Below are 15,038 nucleotides of genomic sequence, written 5' to 3'. Positions count from 1 at the left end.
AATAATAATAATAATAAAGAACAAGACCCTCTCTTCAAACACATAGAAGCAGATAAAACACACAATGCATCTCAATTTCTAAGCAGGAGGTGGACAGGAAGTGTGCGTGTGTGTGGGTAGTAGTGGTAGGATACAATAACAGCGGCTTGATAACACTCTCAGCTCAGCGTGTTAATAATAACCCACTCTGATGGGTCCTCAATCATCTGAGTGTGGGTATGTATACACACGCACGCACACACACAAACATACAAAAAAGGCTATAATATAGAGCAGTGCAATAACAATAAGAAGCTTAGAAATAAAGCTATAAGAAAAAGAGCAGATCACATAAGACCTAGATACATTACAATCACCACATACAAATTTATGTAGTTCCCACAACTCAAGTGCATTGACTGTATTGCTCTGGAAGGAATATCTTGTATTGATTTGATTTAGTTAGACTTGTATTGTGCACTGAATGATGAAAAAAAACAAAAAAAAAACTATTGTCTCTTCAAATGTAACATGAATATTCCTGGCCTTTTATTTTCACACAAGGACTAATAAAGGTTTTCTTATTCTTCTTATTCTTATGTTTAGCAATGCACCTGTGTTTGAGATGCTACAACTAAATCCTTCCACCTTCCTAACTTTCACAAAAGGAGCAGACCCTACTTTTGTTTGTGCAAGCTCAACCTTTCCATTTCTCCAGGTTTGGGCTGATCTTAACCATCCCAATTATTCCTTATGAGTTGTAAGGGTTATAACTGCCAACTAGAGGAAACAAACACACTGCAGCTATGTGTAGATGTGTGGATTGTAATCTAAATAAAAACTGTGAGCACATGCGAGGAATGGCCAATGATTTTTTAAATATTTATACTACAATAAATCAAATATCCATCCATCCGTCCATCCATCCATATGAGGGGCCGTGTGAGACATTATTCCGAATTACCCTCTCACAGACACATGTGAAATTTAAGTCATTCACACATTATACTGAAACCTCTCATACATTCTGTACATTCTGAATAATGTCTCAAACGGCCCCTCATACATCCATCCATCCATACATCCATCCATCCATCCATCCATCCATCCATCCATCCATTCTGTATCTATACCTGCTTATTTCAATGCAGGGTCATGGGGTGCTGGAGCTTATTCCAGCAGCTACTAGGTGAGAGACAGGGTACACCATAAATATTGCAACATAAATATCTATGTAGTACCCTGTCCTACTCTGTTTGCTCCGTCAGGGTACACTTCTACAAGGGCCCCAAAAATGACCAAATTACGCACTTAAATGAAACAGAAGACTGACAAATGCTCCATCTTTTGTGTAGAGCCCAAAATGGGCCTTTAGGGAGAATTCAGGGTGACCAAATAATCTTACATGCATGGTTTTGGTCTGTGGAGGCCACAGTGCCCAGAGAAAAACCATGCATGCACGGGCAGAACATGCAGACTCCACACAGAAATGCTTAGTTTAAATCCCTTCCACCCAAAATGCACTACCACTTAAGTTAGGGTATGCTTACCCACTGGAGTTAATGGGTAAGCATGTCCAAACTTTTGACAAACCTTAATAGTTGCTTATATTAGCAATGTTCCTATTGACATTACTGTCTCTTTAGCATTTTAGGGTTCCTGTATGTTAAAAATCAAGGCTAAGCTATAGTCAGCACACCCTCTAAATGGTTACTTACACCTTTTACAAAGTCAAATTCAAGAACTATTCTAGAATGTTAAAGGTGAATTTTCTCAAGATTTTTTAGTGACTTCAAAGTTACATATATACTCACATGGATTACTCTGATACAGTGCCTTCATACCACTTGAACTTTTTCACATTTTGTGACCTTAGAATCACAAACTTGAATAAATTTTGTTGAGATCTTATGTGATAGACCAACACAATGTAGCACATAATTGTTAAGTGGAATGAAAATGATGCATGATTTTAAAAATTTTAAACAAATATAAATATGAAAAGCGTGTAAATAGCCAACAGGCTGTTTATTAATTTATCAAACAATTAAAAATAAGTAAAACTGGGTCAGTCAGACCAGCATTTCTCAGAATAAGGAATGGAAAATATTCTGAGCATATCCTAGATGCCTTCCTACTCACACCTGATTGAAACAAATGGATCAGCTTGCTATCAAGCTCTACAGAAGCTTCATAATGGCCCATTAATTTGAAGCAGATGTATTAGAGCAGTACATCTTCAGCATGTCAGGTAAGCAATTAATCATCCAGTCAGAATAAAAATGTCCACAATTTGGAGACTTTCCGTCTCTTTCTTGTTTGCTCTCCCTCTCTGCTTCTCCTGTCATGCATTTGGTGTACAAGCAGAGCTTTTAATTTCACCAAGAGCCATCTGCAAACAACATTTTTGCTCTGGATTTGTGTTTGTGTGAGCATGTGTGGCTGAGCAGGGAGAGATGGGCCACAAAAAAAAAGATATACAATAAAAGGAGAGGGAAGTGGGTTGTTTCATTTTAAGAGTGGCATCATTATAATCAATCATTAGGAGTCCGATACGCTCTGTTTTGCCTGTGATTATCACTGATGTCCTCATATAAATGTGTGTGTGGCTGCATGGATTGTTTACATGAACGAATGCCTCTGCCACTTTATGAGGATAGATGTACTCATTCGATTTAGTTAAGCATTACAAAAGCAAGTAAAGGCTTGATTGATGTTAATGTTTGAATATCTGTATGAATTTAATGTTTTGAGGCTTTATGTTTAAGGGAAATGCTTAAGTTCCAAAGCATAAGCAAATGCCTGCATGAAAAACACACTTGCCGGCCACTTTGTCAGGTCCACCTTGCTAGTATTGTGTTGAATCCTCTTTTGCCCTCAGAACTGCCTAAATTCTTAATGGCATAGATTCAACAATGTGTTGGGAACATCTTTCTGAGATTTTGGTCCATATTGACATAATAGCATCACACAATTATCTCTGAGAGTTGTACATACCCAAAGAAAAAAAACTCCAGAGCGAGACATCGTTTCTATCTCTGCTGAGTTGCACTGCACAATAAAGTCCGCCAGGGGAAAAATATGGCGACCGACCAGTGAACAAAACGGCGGCTGAAGACATCAAAAGTCTGGGATAACTTCGAGTTAAACTTATAAAATAAATTAAATATGTATGAGATTTGTAAAGCGGACCTTGCATACCACAGAAGAATGTCTGCAATGCTCGAACATTTAAATAGGAGGCACGTCGGACATAACCTCATGCAAGATTTCAAAGCTGAAAGTGAAATAAGAGCCATTTAATAATTATGAGATACATAATTTGATTGGTCGACTAGTCGTTTTAATAGTCGATAACTAATCGACTATCAGAATAGTCATTAGTTGCAGCCCTAGTACAGTGAACTCATTGTAATGTTCAAGATACCAGGCACGATGCATTATCCTGCTGGAAGTAGTCATTAGAAGATGGTACATCAGCAAAAATACTCAAGCAGGCTGTGCTGTTTAAATGACGCTCACTTGGTACAAAGGGGCCCAAAGTGTGCTAGGGAAATATCCCCCACACCGTTACACCACCACAACCAGGCTGAACCATCTTGCTAGAAGGGATTCATGCTTTCATGTTGTTTACATCAAATTTTCACCCTTCCATTTGAATAACATAGCTGAAATGGAGACTCATCAGACCAGGCAATGTTTTATTAATTTGACTTTTTTTTGTTGTTCAGCACTTTGTTCAGGCTGGTCTTAATTTCGAGGGACACCAGAGCATTCAAAGGGGTTTTTTTGCATACCTGGTTGGAACCAGTGGATATTTTAATTACTTTCTATCATTACAAAACAATCTGTCCATTCTTCTCTGAGATCAACAAGGCATCTTCATCCCAGCAATTGCTGCTTACTGGATATTTTCCTCTTTGTTTCTTCTCTGTAAACCCTAGAAGGGGTTCTGTGTGGAAAATCCCAGTAGATCAGCAGTTTCTGAAACAACCAGACCAACCCATCTGACACCAACAAACCTTACCACACACAAAGTCACTTAAATGCCCCTTCTTCCTCAGCTTGACGCTCAGTTTAAACTTTAGCAAGCTGTCTTGAACATGTCTACAGGTCTAAATCCATTGAGTTGCTGCCATGTGATTGGCTGATTAGCTCTTTGTGTTAACAAGCAATTAAGCCAACCCTACCTAATTAAGTGGCCAGTGCATATATATTAGCGCTGATTTGTACACTCTTATTTATTTCAGGTTGTTATTGTATTAAACTTTGTTACTGTAAACATATTAACTATTTGCATGTTGATTCTTGTCATTTTTGTGCCTATGTATACCAACTACACCTATTTTAAACTTCAAAGTCTTATCATTCAGCACTTATACTTAACCTTGTATGGATACTTAGTATTAACATAATAATTTCTGTAAGTGCCTCTGCAGGATATATAAGAAGTAACTCCCCAAAGGATAACAAGCATAAAACTGAAGTGGCAGGAAAATTTATCACATGCACTCTGCATGATTGCTCTCAGTCTGGGCAATTAAAGAGCAGCACAAATGAAGACTGTGCAGGAGAGGTCATTTCAATATCTGTCCGAGCACCAATTTTATTCCCTGGATGTGGCTGCATTAATCCGCTCATGGTCCCTGGAATTTTAGAATTGTCAAATGATTTCTTCCTTGTGTCTCTTGGATCTCCAATTTCAAAATACACTTTTTTCCCTTGGGGTATCACAACCCTAGCGGGTCAGTTACACGGACAGGGACTCGGTAATGCTTCCTCACAGCTGGATGTGGGAATGATACCATGGAGCTGAGCATTATTAACAACACTGAAGTACCCATAATTGGTGGGGAAAAAAAAGCCTCTTCAAACCTGAGGTGGCATTTAGATAACTGTAACCAAGAGTCGTAGTTAAAACGCTCCTTTTGGCTCCTCGCTGTCCCTGCAGTTGTCATAGCAACTAATAAAAAATTAGCTCTCCTTCTGTGACCAATAAATGATAATTCTAGAAACTTGCTTGTTTGAAATACCAGGTGACGTTAACCTGTTAGGTTTAAGTTTCTGATGATCTCAAAGTGCTATTTCAGCGGCAGAAGAATAACTCTTTACAATTTAACCCAGGAGACACCCACGAGAACTCACAGAAGACCCCAGAACTGTTTGGATAATCACCACTGCCAAGTGGAACTTCCATGTTGCTTCGCTCTCAAAAGAAAAACAAATCTTCAGCGATTTGTATTTCTGTTAGGTTGGAAAACAGTGATGTGGAGGACCACAGGGACTACTTCAACTAAAGCTAGAAAATACAAAACTAGAGAGTAGCCTGTTTTTACTTCAAGTTATTCATCCAGGGGACTAATCAGTCATAAGCCAGACGTGCTGCTTTAGTGCAGCGGAGCTGAACATGACGCTGAAGGATCCCTGCAGACGAATGGCGGGAAGTTGGCATCACAGAATAATAATGTAGAGCTTTTCTCTGCAGTTGAGTGTACTTTCTGCTATACCTGGCTTTTTGTTTAGCGAGCCTTGTATTACCATACATAAGTGCCACCTCTGGATTCTTCCAGAAAAGGCCAAAGGAAGCACTCCGAGTTGCTTCATAGTTCACCAGTAGCAATTCAGAGGCAGACCTTCTCTTCCACCCGATTATACTAAGTTGCCAATTTGGTTTTAAATGAATTTGGACTTTTTTCCAATTATTTTCTTTGTTTTGACCAAGTTTATCATCAGTTCGAGCCATTCCAGTTCATCATTTCCAGCTGGGTGGATCTACTTTGTGCTGCTTTTTGTGGCCTTCAAAAATAAAATTCCCATGTATTTTTAGCAAAGCAGAGCAGAGCAAGGCAGAGGGCTGCCTCTGAAAAACATTGCAAGGCATCTGGTGGAGTCACAATCGAACTGTCTAGAGTAGCTGTGATCAGTTCTGGTGAAAGCAATAGAGCTGATGTTATCAGGGGCCCGGTGTGTCTCAGGGGTCCCTCAACCCTTTAATGATACCAGATTTAACTTGCTATTGAAACCTCATGTGACTGTTAAACTCTCATTACAAGCTTCCCCTGACTCTCTAACTCATAAAAAGTGTTTCATTATAGGAAAGAGGGGTACTCTTTGCCTGAGAGGAAATATTTGGGTATCTAAAGTCTGCACCAGCTTGAGAAAAAAACACAACCCTAGCACTTTGTCAGATATTTTTAGACTTAGGCAAAGAGTGGTTCAGATTTGCAAGGTAGTGTTATGTCACAATACATCCTCCTTATTGTCATCTCTACCTATAACTTCAAATCATGGTGCATTTACTGTATCTCAGAATTGTGCAGTTGAAACTCTTCTGCTCTTATTTTTTGTTTAACAGCCAACTCTTTTCAGCAATTAAATAGTTTAAATTTTTTAAAAGAATAAAAAAAGAGCTTTAACCCATAACAGCCTGATGTGACATATTTGTCACATACAGTTTCTGAGACATTTTGCTTCAATTTATGGTATAAACTTTGCTTAAAATCCTGTTGAACACAATCTGATACGTGTCTTCTGTCCCCTAATAGATACCCAGAAGCAGAAAACCACATTATAATATTTTTAAACTATCACATGGTAATAAATGGAAACAAACTTGCATTTGCCTGGTCACATACAGTTGTTCTACAAATCTCAAATAAAGAAAACACCCTGTGGAAGACAGTGTTGAAGTGGAGAATAAGTGGCTCACGTCATGCTCTAAACACAGCTGCTGTGAAAGGAGCTGTAAAGAATAGTACTGTTATACTATCTCTGGTGCTAAAATTATGCCAGCCTGTGAAAAAGGAAATAACATGTAGCCTTTAAAATGTCTGTAATTGGATGAATGTATTAATTCATCTCACATACTCTGCAGGTCACCCTTCAATGACTGCATTGTCTCACGGGCAGGTGGTTGTTTGTCTTCATTATGTCTGCAAGTGGTTTCAAAAGCCTAAATAATTCACTTATGCAAACGTAATCCACTGACAAATGTCTGTAAAAACACAGTTTTGTGTAAATGCTTCCATAGATAACTTGGGTTACAGTGGAACCCCACAATAACACAATTTACAACAATAAACCAGAAAACAGTAATTGTGTAATTTGCAATGTAAACCAACAATCTATAAATATTTCCAAATATATATAAATACAATGTGCTCAGCACACTATTTCAAAGGAATTACAGTGAAGAATTTATGACATGCCAATCAGAGCAGCAATACAAGTATGCAAATGAGGTCTAGTATATTGGAACATCTATATTCCACAGGAAAAAAAAAATCCAAATGTATTATTTGCCAGTGGTATTTACATTTGTCTAACAGGGTTTTGTGATTCGCAATCCATCATTATTGTTCAGCACCAGTGCAAACTTATTCAGTGAAGGCTTTGTGTGTCTGTCTATTCATTTTATTGACAGACAGCTTAGAAAGGCTGACAAATGCCTTCTGGTGAGTACTTGGTTTGTGTGCAGCTGACAGTGCCATCAGTTTCCATTTTTTTGTTGGAAAAAATAAATAAATAAAACTACTTGGTTGGTTGGTTTTGTACCTTTAATAGTCTTCCCAAGATGTAGTCATAAACACAATACCAATTATGAGTTTGTTACTGCTTTATTGTCCTTGTGTGCATGCTTTGGTCTTACCTTGCGGCCGTCGCTTGCATGACAGTTGACGTTGAGCGGCGTAAGCAAGGCCATTAGTTTCTCTTCGTTTCCACTCCTACAAATATGAACACATCAACACACACGCAGTTAGGATGCAAAAGCGAGAGAATTAGGGGGGAAATGTGTTATGAAGACTGACACTGAAGAAAAAAAGCTACAAAATTCCATTCCAAAAAATCTGATGTGTGAATATATGCTTTCTCCTAAACCTGGCTGCAACTGGTCCCTTGGCCTGGCTATAAAGAAGTTAAATTTTTGTTTGTTTTGGTGATATGTTTCCTGGTTCTAAAGCTCACTGCCCACACATTAGACGGACACCAGGAAGTGTTGCCAAAGCAACAGCTAATCAAACTATCATTCCTCTGACAGCCGTAAAGGAAGAAGCTGTCAGAGGGTTTTAAAAGGACTATTGTCCTATTCTTCTATGTCCCTTGTCTTCCCTCTCTCCTTTTTGGTTGGACCTCTTTGGTTTCTAGACTTTCTCTTTCTATAATAATAAAAAAAAAGGCATTTAGTTTCTCTCCTTCCAAGTTTGAGCTCTCCTTCCTCTCACTTGCTGCTATTCTTCTCCATCTTACTATTCCTACTGCACTTTCGCTGGCCAGAATTTACCCCAATCTCCCTCTTTTCCCACCTTTATGTACAGAATTCTTCCTGTTTTCAGTCAAAATATTGTATTCATCCTTTAATATTTTAGCATCTGAGGGAACTTTTAGGGATTTTGCTAAGTTTGATAACATCCTCAAGCCTGTTGAAGATAAAGTGGAATGTACAGCCAGCACCTTATGCCTAATGTTTGTACATCTCGACTGTATCGTCTTGCTCCTGACTGAGGTAGCAGCTCACCTGCTTCTCATGTCTGACTTGTTTCTTAAAGCTTAAATTCATTTAAGCTGTGAGTCACTGATTTGAAGGTATAAAAGATGTTCATTCTTCCAACCTCTTTACATCTGAACTTGTTGAGGTTTTGTGGGGCAGCATTTAAAGCATCTCACCTGTTGTAGACAAGGGTTGAAACCATCTCAATCCTCAAATATTTCGTATCAGTACACGTGTATGTTATATATGGTGATTTGTCACCGCACCCTGTTTGCATCACACTTTTTTTTTATGTTGTCATCATTTTCTCGATCGACAAATGTCAGCGTTGCTACTAGGCCACTTTATAATTTTTGCGCTGATAAAGTGCAACTGATATGTGAAAAGGGCCAGTTAAAAAAGGGTTTATTTAAAAAGTGTTCCAACTTTTGGAAAACATGACAACCATACTTGTTAGCATCCTTACATATCCTACATATCCTTCTACTGATCAGCTATAAAACCATAAAAAAAAAAAAACAATTCTGCAGGTCTAGGTTCAAATTACCAATTAATTAGTTAAAAATTTGTGAAAAAGCCTCAGACAGCAAAACTTGATATTTGAATTCTTTAAAAAAAAATAATAATAAATAAAAAAAATTTCCCAGCAGTGATTAACTACCTGTAACTAATTTTTTATAATTTTTTCTTTGTGGTTAATTTGGCACAATTTAAACATAGAATGAACAGATGTTTTGCTCAATCAGAGTGAAGAGGTCCTTGAAGAGACCAGAGCTAAAACTAAACATTTTCGACAGAAGGTAACAAGAGGTGGAGCAGACGTGAACGCTATACTAGAAATTAAGTTTTCATTTTCCTTTTTTTATACAGTATAGTAGACCCTTAAAATAAAACGAAAAAGATTATAAATTAGGATCATAAAGGATTTTTTAAAAATTCTTTTGATGACAGAGAAGCCTAACAAAACTGTCTTCTCTTTATGAAGCAGTTAAACATCTTTCTTTTTAACTACTGAAAGTCACATGTATTAACTCAGCACTGATATAAGTTACTGTATTCCTACCCATGGCATGTATAGTGCTGTATGTGCTTATTATTCAACTAATCTTAAACAACCTGTCTAAAGAAAAAAAAAACATACAAAAAACTATATCCCTAAGCTATGCTAAATGAATGACATTAGTGATAAGCTGGTCAGTGGCTCAGCTATGAGACAACCACACTGGGGTCATAGTTTATACTTAAACAGCCTACTGACCCCATAATACACCGGGGTATTTCTATGCTAAGCCAGCTGCTTCTCCATGTATGTGTGTGTGTGTTTGTGTGTGGGGCTTGGAAAAGGGAGAGGAGGGGGACAGCTCAGGCATCAAGCGCTCAGCCACCCACACACAATCCCAAAATGAGAGCTATTCCACTTCCATGCAAGAGACGGAAACACACAGACAGCCCACATGCACTGCCTGCAACCATAACATGCCTCAAAAATGCACAAGTGTCACTGGCCCACAAGTTCTGAGCTCTTTAGATCTGAAATAACCTGACTAGTGTGGGAGATGAGAGTGTAAGTGTGTGCGCATTCAAGGGAAAAAAAATTAAAATGATAAACTGTAAGCAAAAAGTAGAGAAATAAATATGAAAATACAAGAGAATATGAAAGGAAACAGGAATGAGGTAGAGCTTTTTAAATGGAAGATGGAGACCTAGATAAGAAAAGAGAAGAAAAGAAGGGAAACAAGAGAAAAAACAGGGAAAAAAGAAAAGCAGGAAAAAAGAGAAGGATGAGAATAATTCAAAGAGGAGCAAGTGATCAAGGAGGTGAAAAAATTGATGTAACAAAGTGGGAAGAAACAACAAGACTAGAAAAAAGGAGAGGAGAGAGAAACAAAATGAAAACAAAGGGCATGCATAGTCGTGTACTCACCTTGCTGCCTCCAGCAGCTCATCCTTCTTGTATTCACCTAGATGGTTACAGAAGATCATGGTGTCAGACAAGTGGTCACTAACACACATCAACCACACAGAGACACACATGATCAAGCAGACAGAACAGACACATAAAGATCCACACACTGTCTACTCAGGGAAGACACCATCTTTCTTCCTATCTAACCCCCCCTCCTTCCCTTTCTCTGCCATTCTCACTCAGAGCGCACCCCTCTGGCTACGGTTGCCGTGACGATGTGTTGCCGGCAGAGACCACAGCACGTTCATTGTTTGGGCAACGAGCAGCGGACTGGCACTCGCTCTGCCTCTATCCATCCATGCGTCCACCTATCCCTCCTTCCTTTGCCGCGTAGCTCTTCGGCATGTCGGCTGATTCTCATTCCGCTTCCCATCATCGCCTGCTCATCATCTGTCCCCGTCTTGCCCTCCCTCCAGTTTCTCTATGTCTGTGGAGCGCTTTCTCTTTTTTTTTTTGGTTCCTCTGTGAGCTCAAGGGGCGCAGTTACCATTAAAAAAACCACAACAGAAATAAACAAACCCCTCCCCCTATCTCCCTCACCCTCTCTCCAGCTCCTGCTCCATCGCTTCGCTCTGCCTTCCTGCCACTACAGTCACAACAAACCCACCTTCCCATATGTGTCTCTTCTGCCTTGGACACAGACATGTGTGGAGGAAACACAAGCCCCATACAGACAGCCATTAAATATGTAAAACTACTGGACACATCTGTTTATTAAAGAAATTATTGGTTTGCATCGACAGATAAGTGGGTCTTCCTTTCGGATTGCACCATTTAATAATCAGTTTTTATGATTAAAAAAACACTTAAAGATCAACTGTTGACTTAAATCATTGCAAACATCTGTTAATCATTTCTTTAATCAACTGTTAATTAGATTAAATAATATAATAATATATATGTATATCTTTTTAAACAGCAAAGAGTAAGCATTTCTTGTTTGAATAACCAAACACATCTTGTTATTTGTGCTTGATAAATGGTTATGTAAATCTAATATATGAGCTGTGAGCCATCCATTGAGAATAAAGGAGAAATGTAACTAATAAGCTGTATATTTAATCTGACATTGCAAGAGTTTCTACATGGTTAGAAAGAATGAATAAAGAATGAATAGGCTAGATTGCAGAAATGTCCTTAATGCTCCATTTTAATAAACATACGGTTACAGGTTTACAAACACAACAGAAAAAACAGAAAAATCAATGAACTAAGGCCTTTAGCTTTGATCAGCAACAGCATTTAAATAGCTTCACCAAAGACCAGACTGCTCAATCATAAAAGGATGAGAAAACAATCACAGGTCATTTCTCTCCACTGTGTTGTTATGGTTCTTTTATGCCATCTCTAACGTCTTACACTGTGACTTTGTCCTTTGTCACCACCCATAGGTAAACACTCTTTTCTGAGCATTATTAGATGCATGTTCTGTACATACATAAAAGTTTTTAGCAGATAAGTATCAAAATACTGATTTCCACATCATCTAGTGAAAGGATAAAACACACATATGTTAGATTTCCCTTAGAAAGAGTGTATAGCTCAGTGAGCTGCCTGTTTGAAAGTGTTCCGGGATGAGTGTGTTTAATACTTGGCCATGCATGAAATCTTCAGAGGATTGTCTAGAAGGGATCTTTGGTGGACACCCCCAGACTTTTGTTCTGTTTGCTAAGGTGACTGCATAGACCCACTCCTCCACAAATCTTTTTATTTTGTTTTGCAGCTCCAACATGCACTATCCATGTAGATTCTTATCATCTTCGATGTATTAAACTGTTTTTAATGTTTTAATCACTACTGTAGAAAAGATGGTGGTGCAGTTGTATTGGAACATGATCACACCAACAAATCAGTTTAACTATTAATGTGATATTCACAGCAACAGCACATCAAAAAAAATATTGAGAACAATGTAGATTACTTGCAGTGGCCTTGGTATACAGTCTGCAAGGGCTGGTGATGTTAAGAGCTTAGAAATGTGGCTTTATGCAAATAATAAATATTTGCACTATGCTTGACTAAGCCTATTCTTAACAAAGGCACGGATAGTATCCTCTTTCATGTCCAATGGTCCATTTAACAATTTTATTGAAAGTGATCCCAACCTACACCAACATTTATTGGGATTCACCTCTTTAAAAAGTTCCAGAAATTCTTTTTGTATAGTTTTCTGAAGAAACTTAAAGCAGCAAAAAATTGAACATTAAGATATGTTGTTTCTTTATCATTAGGCCAACATTACTGATCTTTTGCAGCCTTATAACTGACCTATAGTATCACCTTGTTAGCAATGTGATTTATTCAGTTAAATAAAAATAAATCATGGACACACTTGATATTGTTAAGTTCAAAATAAATAATCCAGAGGAGCCACAGTACAGAACGTAAATAACAACATTTTCTACAAGAAAGCAGTATGACTGGGTCTGGCCTCGTAGAAACACCTTCTCAACCTTTGTTTACAAGCAAACACAGCATTGATATATCAGCATATTTACACAACAAAGTTTGTCTCATGGCTGATAGAGAGTTATTAAAATGGAATATAGAAGAAAAAAGAGTCAAAGAAAAAGGAGAGGTGACTGTGATACAAATAAATGGAAAAAGGACGAGGAGGATGGGCTCTTTGTACACCAGGCAGACGGAGGGGTGGGGTCGGGTGAGGAGCAAAGAAGATAGGTTACAGGGAAGGGAAAATGGGGAGGAGGGAGGAACAAAGGATTTGTAGATGAAAGAGAGAAGGGATGATTAGGGATCTGGAAACTGACGTGCATGGATTTGACACAGAATAATTGGTGCTAGAGTGGCGAGGGTCGAACTGTGAAAGGAATGAAGAAAGGAAAGATGGAGAGGGACAGAGATAAGCAGAGCAACAGGAAAACAAATACCAAGAAAACAGACACCATCAATGGGAATCAGGATGCTAAATTAAAGTCTAAAGCAATCTGCATGCCGAGACAGACTCAGTTTTCCATTTTAAACCGGGTAGTGACACTTTCATCGTCATTATTAGTGATGCTTAGTGAGAATCATCTCATCTAGCTTACATCCACCTTTTACTGGACTCCATCTCTGACAGAGTTATCACCACAGACTGAAAAACTAATCAAGATTTAACTTTAAGTTTCATTGGTCATCAAATTTCTTCATTAATAAGTTTGACTCCCCTGACAAATTAAGATTTCTCTCATAAATTCATAAATGTACAACTATGTTACAAGAGAAACAATATGGGTATTGAGTTATGATACTGACTTAATTTAAGAATCAGATATTGGGACTGCCCACCAGTTTGAGTCTGGGTCTACATATGGATCCAGTCTCTGTAGTCTGTCTTTCTTACTGATGAAAATGTTGTTCTAGTTAAAGTTTAAGGTTTCAGAGACTAAACAAACTGTATAGGTGGAGTGGCAAAGCTCACCCTGTCTACAAGCTTAGCTTGTCTTTCATTGCAGATATTTTAGAGCAAGAAAAAAATGTATGTAAGGCAAACATTTAAAAGGAGTAGACGTCGTGTTGCAATAAGAACAAATGAAGTGAAATCTCCATGCAGCAAACTCTCACTGCTGCTTCTTAGAGGCGCAATGATCTTCAGTATACTACACAAAGACTAAGTGGATCTCAGTAAAGTTTATCTATTAATCACTTAACCACTGTGCCTGATGAAAATTTTTGGATTTTGCATCCTGTCAGAAAACTTTGAGCCAAGGAGGGATTTATTCAACTTTCAGCAAATATATACAGAGCCTGCTGTATATATAGCTACACTACAAGCAAATTACTCTATTACTCTAGTATTTCTACAGCTGTTAAAAGAGGGTAAGATAGTTTAAAAGATGTCCATCCTACATTCAGTTTGCCATTAGAGCATGCCAACTGCATCTGATAGTGTATTGGTGGAATCCAAACCCACTTATTGTTGACTTTGTAACTTTTTTCCAGTCTGGCATCATAAACTCTTTTTCATGGGTTCTTAGCGATGTCTTTGTTTGCACTAATGTACATTTCCACAAACAGGTTAGATCCCTTTTTGCAGCAGAAGGTCCACTCACACTCAAGTGTCATCCCAGTGATAGAAAACACCAGATTAATTTCACATTCAAATGCTTTGCTAATCTGAGTGTTTCACATATTTTGCCACTGAGATAGCCACCATCGCTAGCACAAAAAAAAAAAAAAAAAAACTCGTTTTTTTCACTTATTTTTAGTTCCTGTTTTAGTTATTCACTAGTTGATCCTTACAGTAATAAAAGGTGTAAAAATAATGCAAAAAATTATATCTGATTAACAGAACTTTGCTTTCTTTTGATATCACTATACAACCAGTGTTTATCAGTGGTTATATATATATATATATATATATATATATATATATATATTAATATAACCACTAGGAGTCACCAAAGACACAATTCTTGCTACATCAGTGAGCTGAAAAAAAAAACATTTATTATGTATATATGTTGCTAGAAGAAAATAATGTGCTACCACAATCACAAAAAAAAAAGGATGTGAGCAGACTAGTCTTATAAATCAGTGTGTCATACAAGGAAATAAAGAGCCATGGTAAGCTAAACTCTAAGCATGTTGTTTGCTAATACAAAT

At 37.8% G+C, this 15,038-nt stretch overlaps 1 protein-coding gene across 2 annotated transcripts in view; it reads right to left on the bottom strand.

Annotated features, from left to right (window-relative positions):
- Positions 1–15,038, bottom strand: part of LOC121630003 (poly [ADP-ribose] polymerase tankyrase-1) — a 77,012-nt gene that overhangs the window by 34,840 nt on the left and 27,134 nt on the right. The window contains exons 1-3 of one of the 2 annotated variants that reach the window (XM_041970021.1): positions 10,624–10,848; positions 10,392–10,428; positions 7,628–7,703 (exon numbers count right to left, since the gene is read on the bottom strand). In XM_041970021.1, coding sequence (XP_041825955.1) covers positions 7,628–7,703; positions 10,392–10,428; positions 10,624–10,729 — 219 coding nt within the window. In that variant the 5' untranslated portion in view covers positions 10,730–10,848. Of the gene's footprint in view, positions 1–7,627; positions 7,704–10,391; positions 10,429–10,623; positions 10,849–15,038 lie in introns of those variants that run through there. The other variant, XM_041970020.1, reaches the window with a different exon arrangement.

Source organism: Melanotaenia boesemani, chromosome 19, assembly GCF_017639745.1.
Source record: "Melanotaenia boesemani isolate fMelBoe1 chromosome 19, fMelBoe1.pri, whole genome shotgun sequence".
Taxonomy (NCBI): domain Eukaryota; kingdom Metazoa; phylum Chordata; class Actinopteri; order Atheriniformes; family Melanotaeniidae; genus Melanotaenia; species Melanotaenia boesemani.
This window is presented reverse-complemented; position numbering and strand designations above follow the sequence as displayed.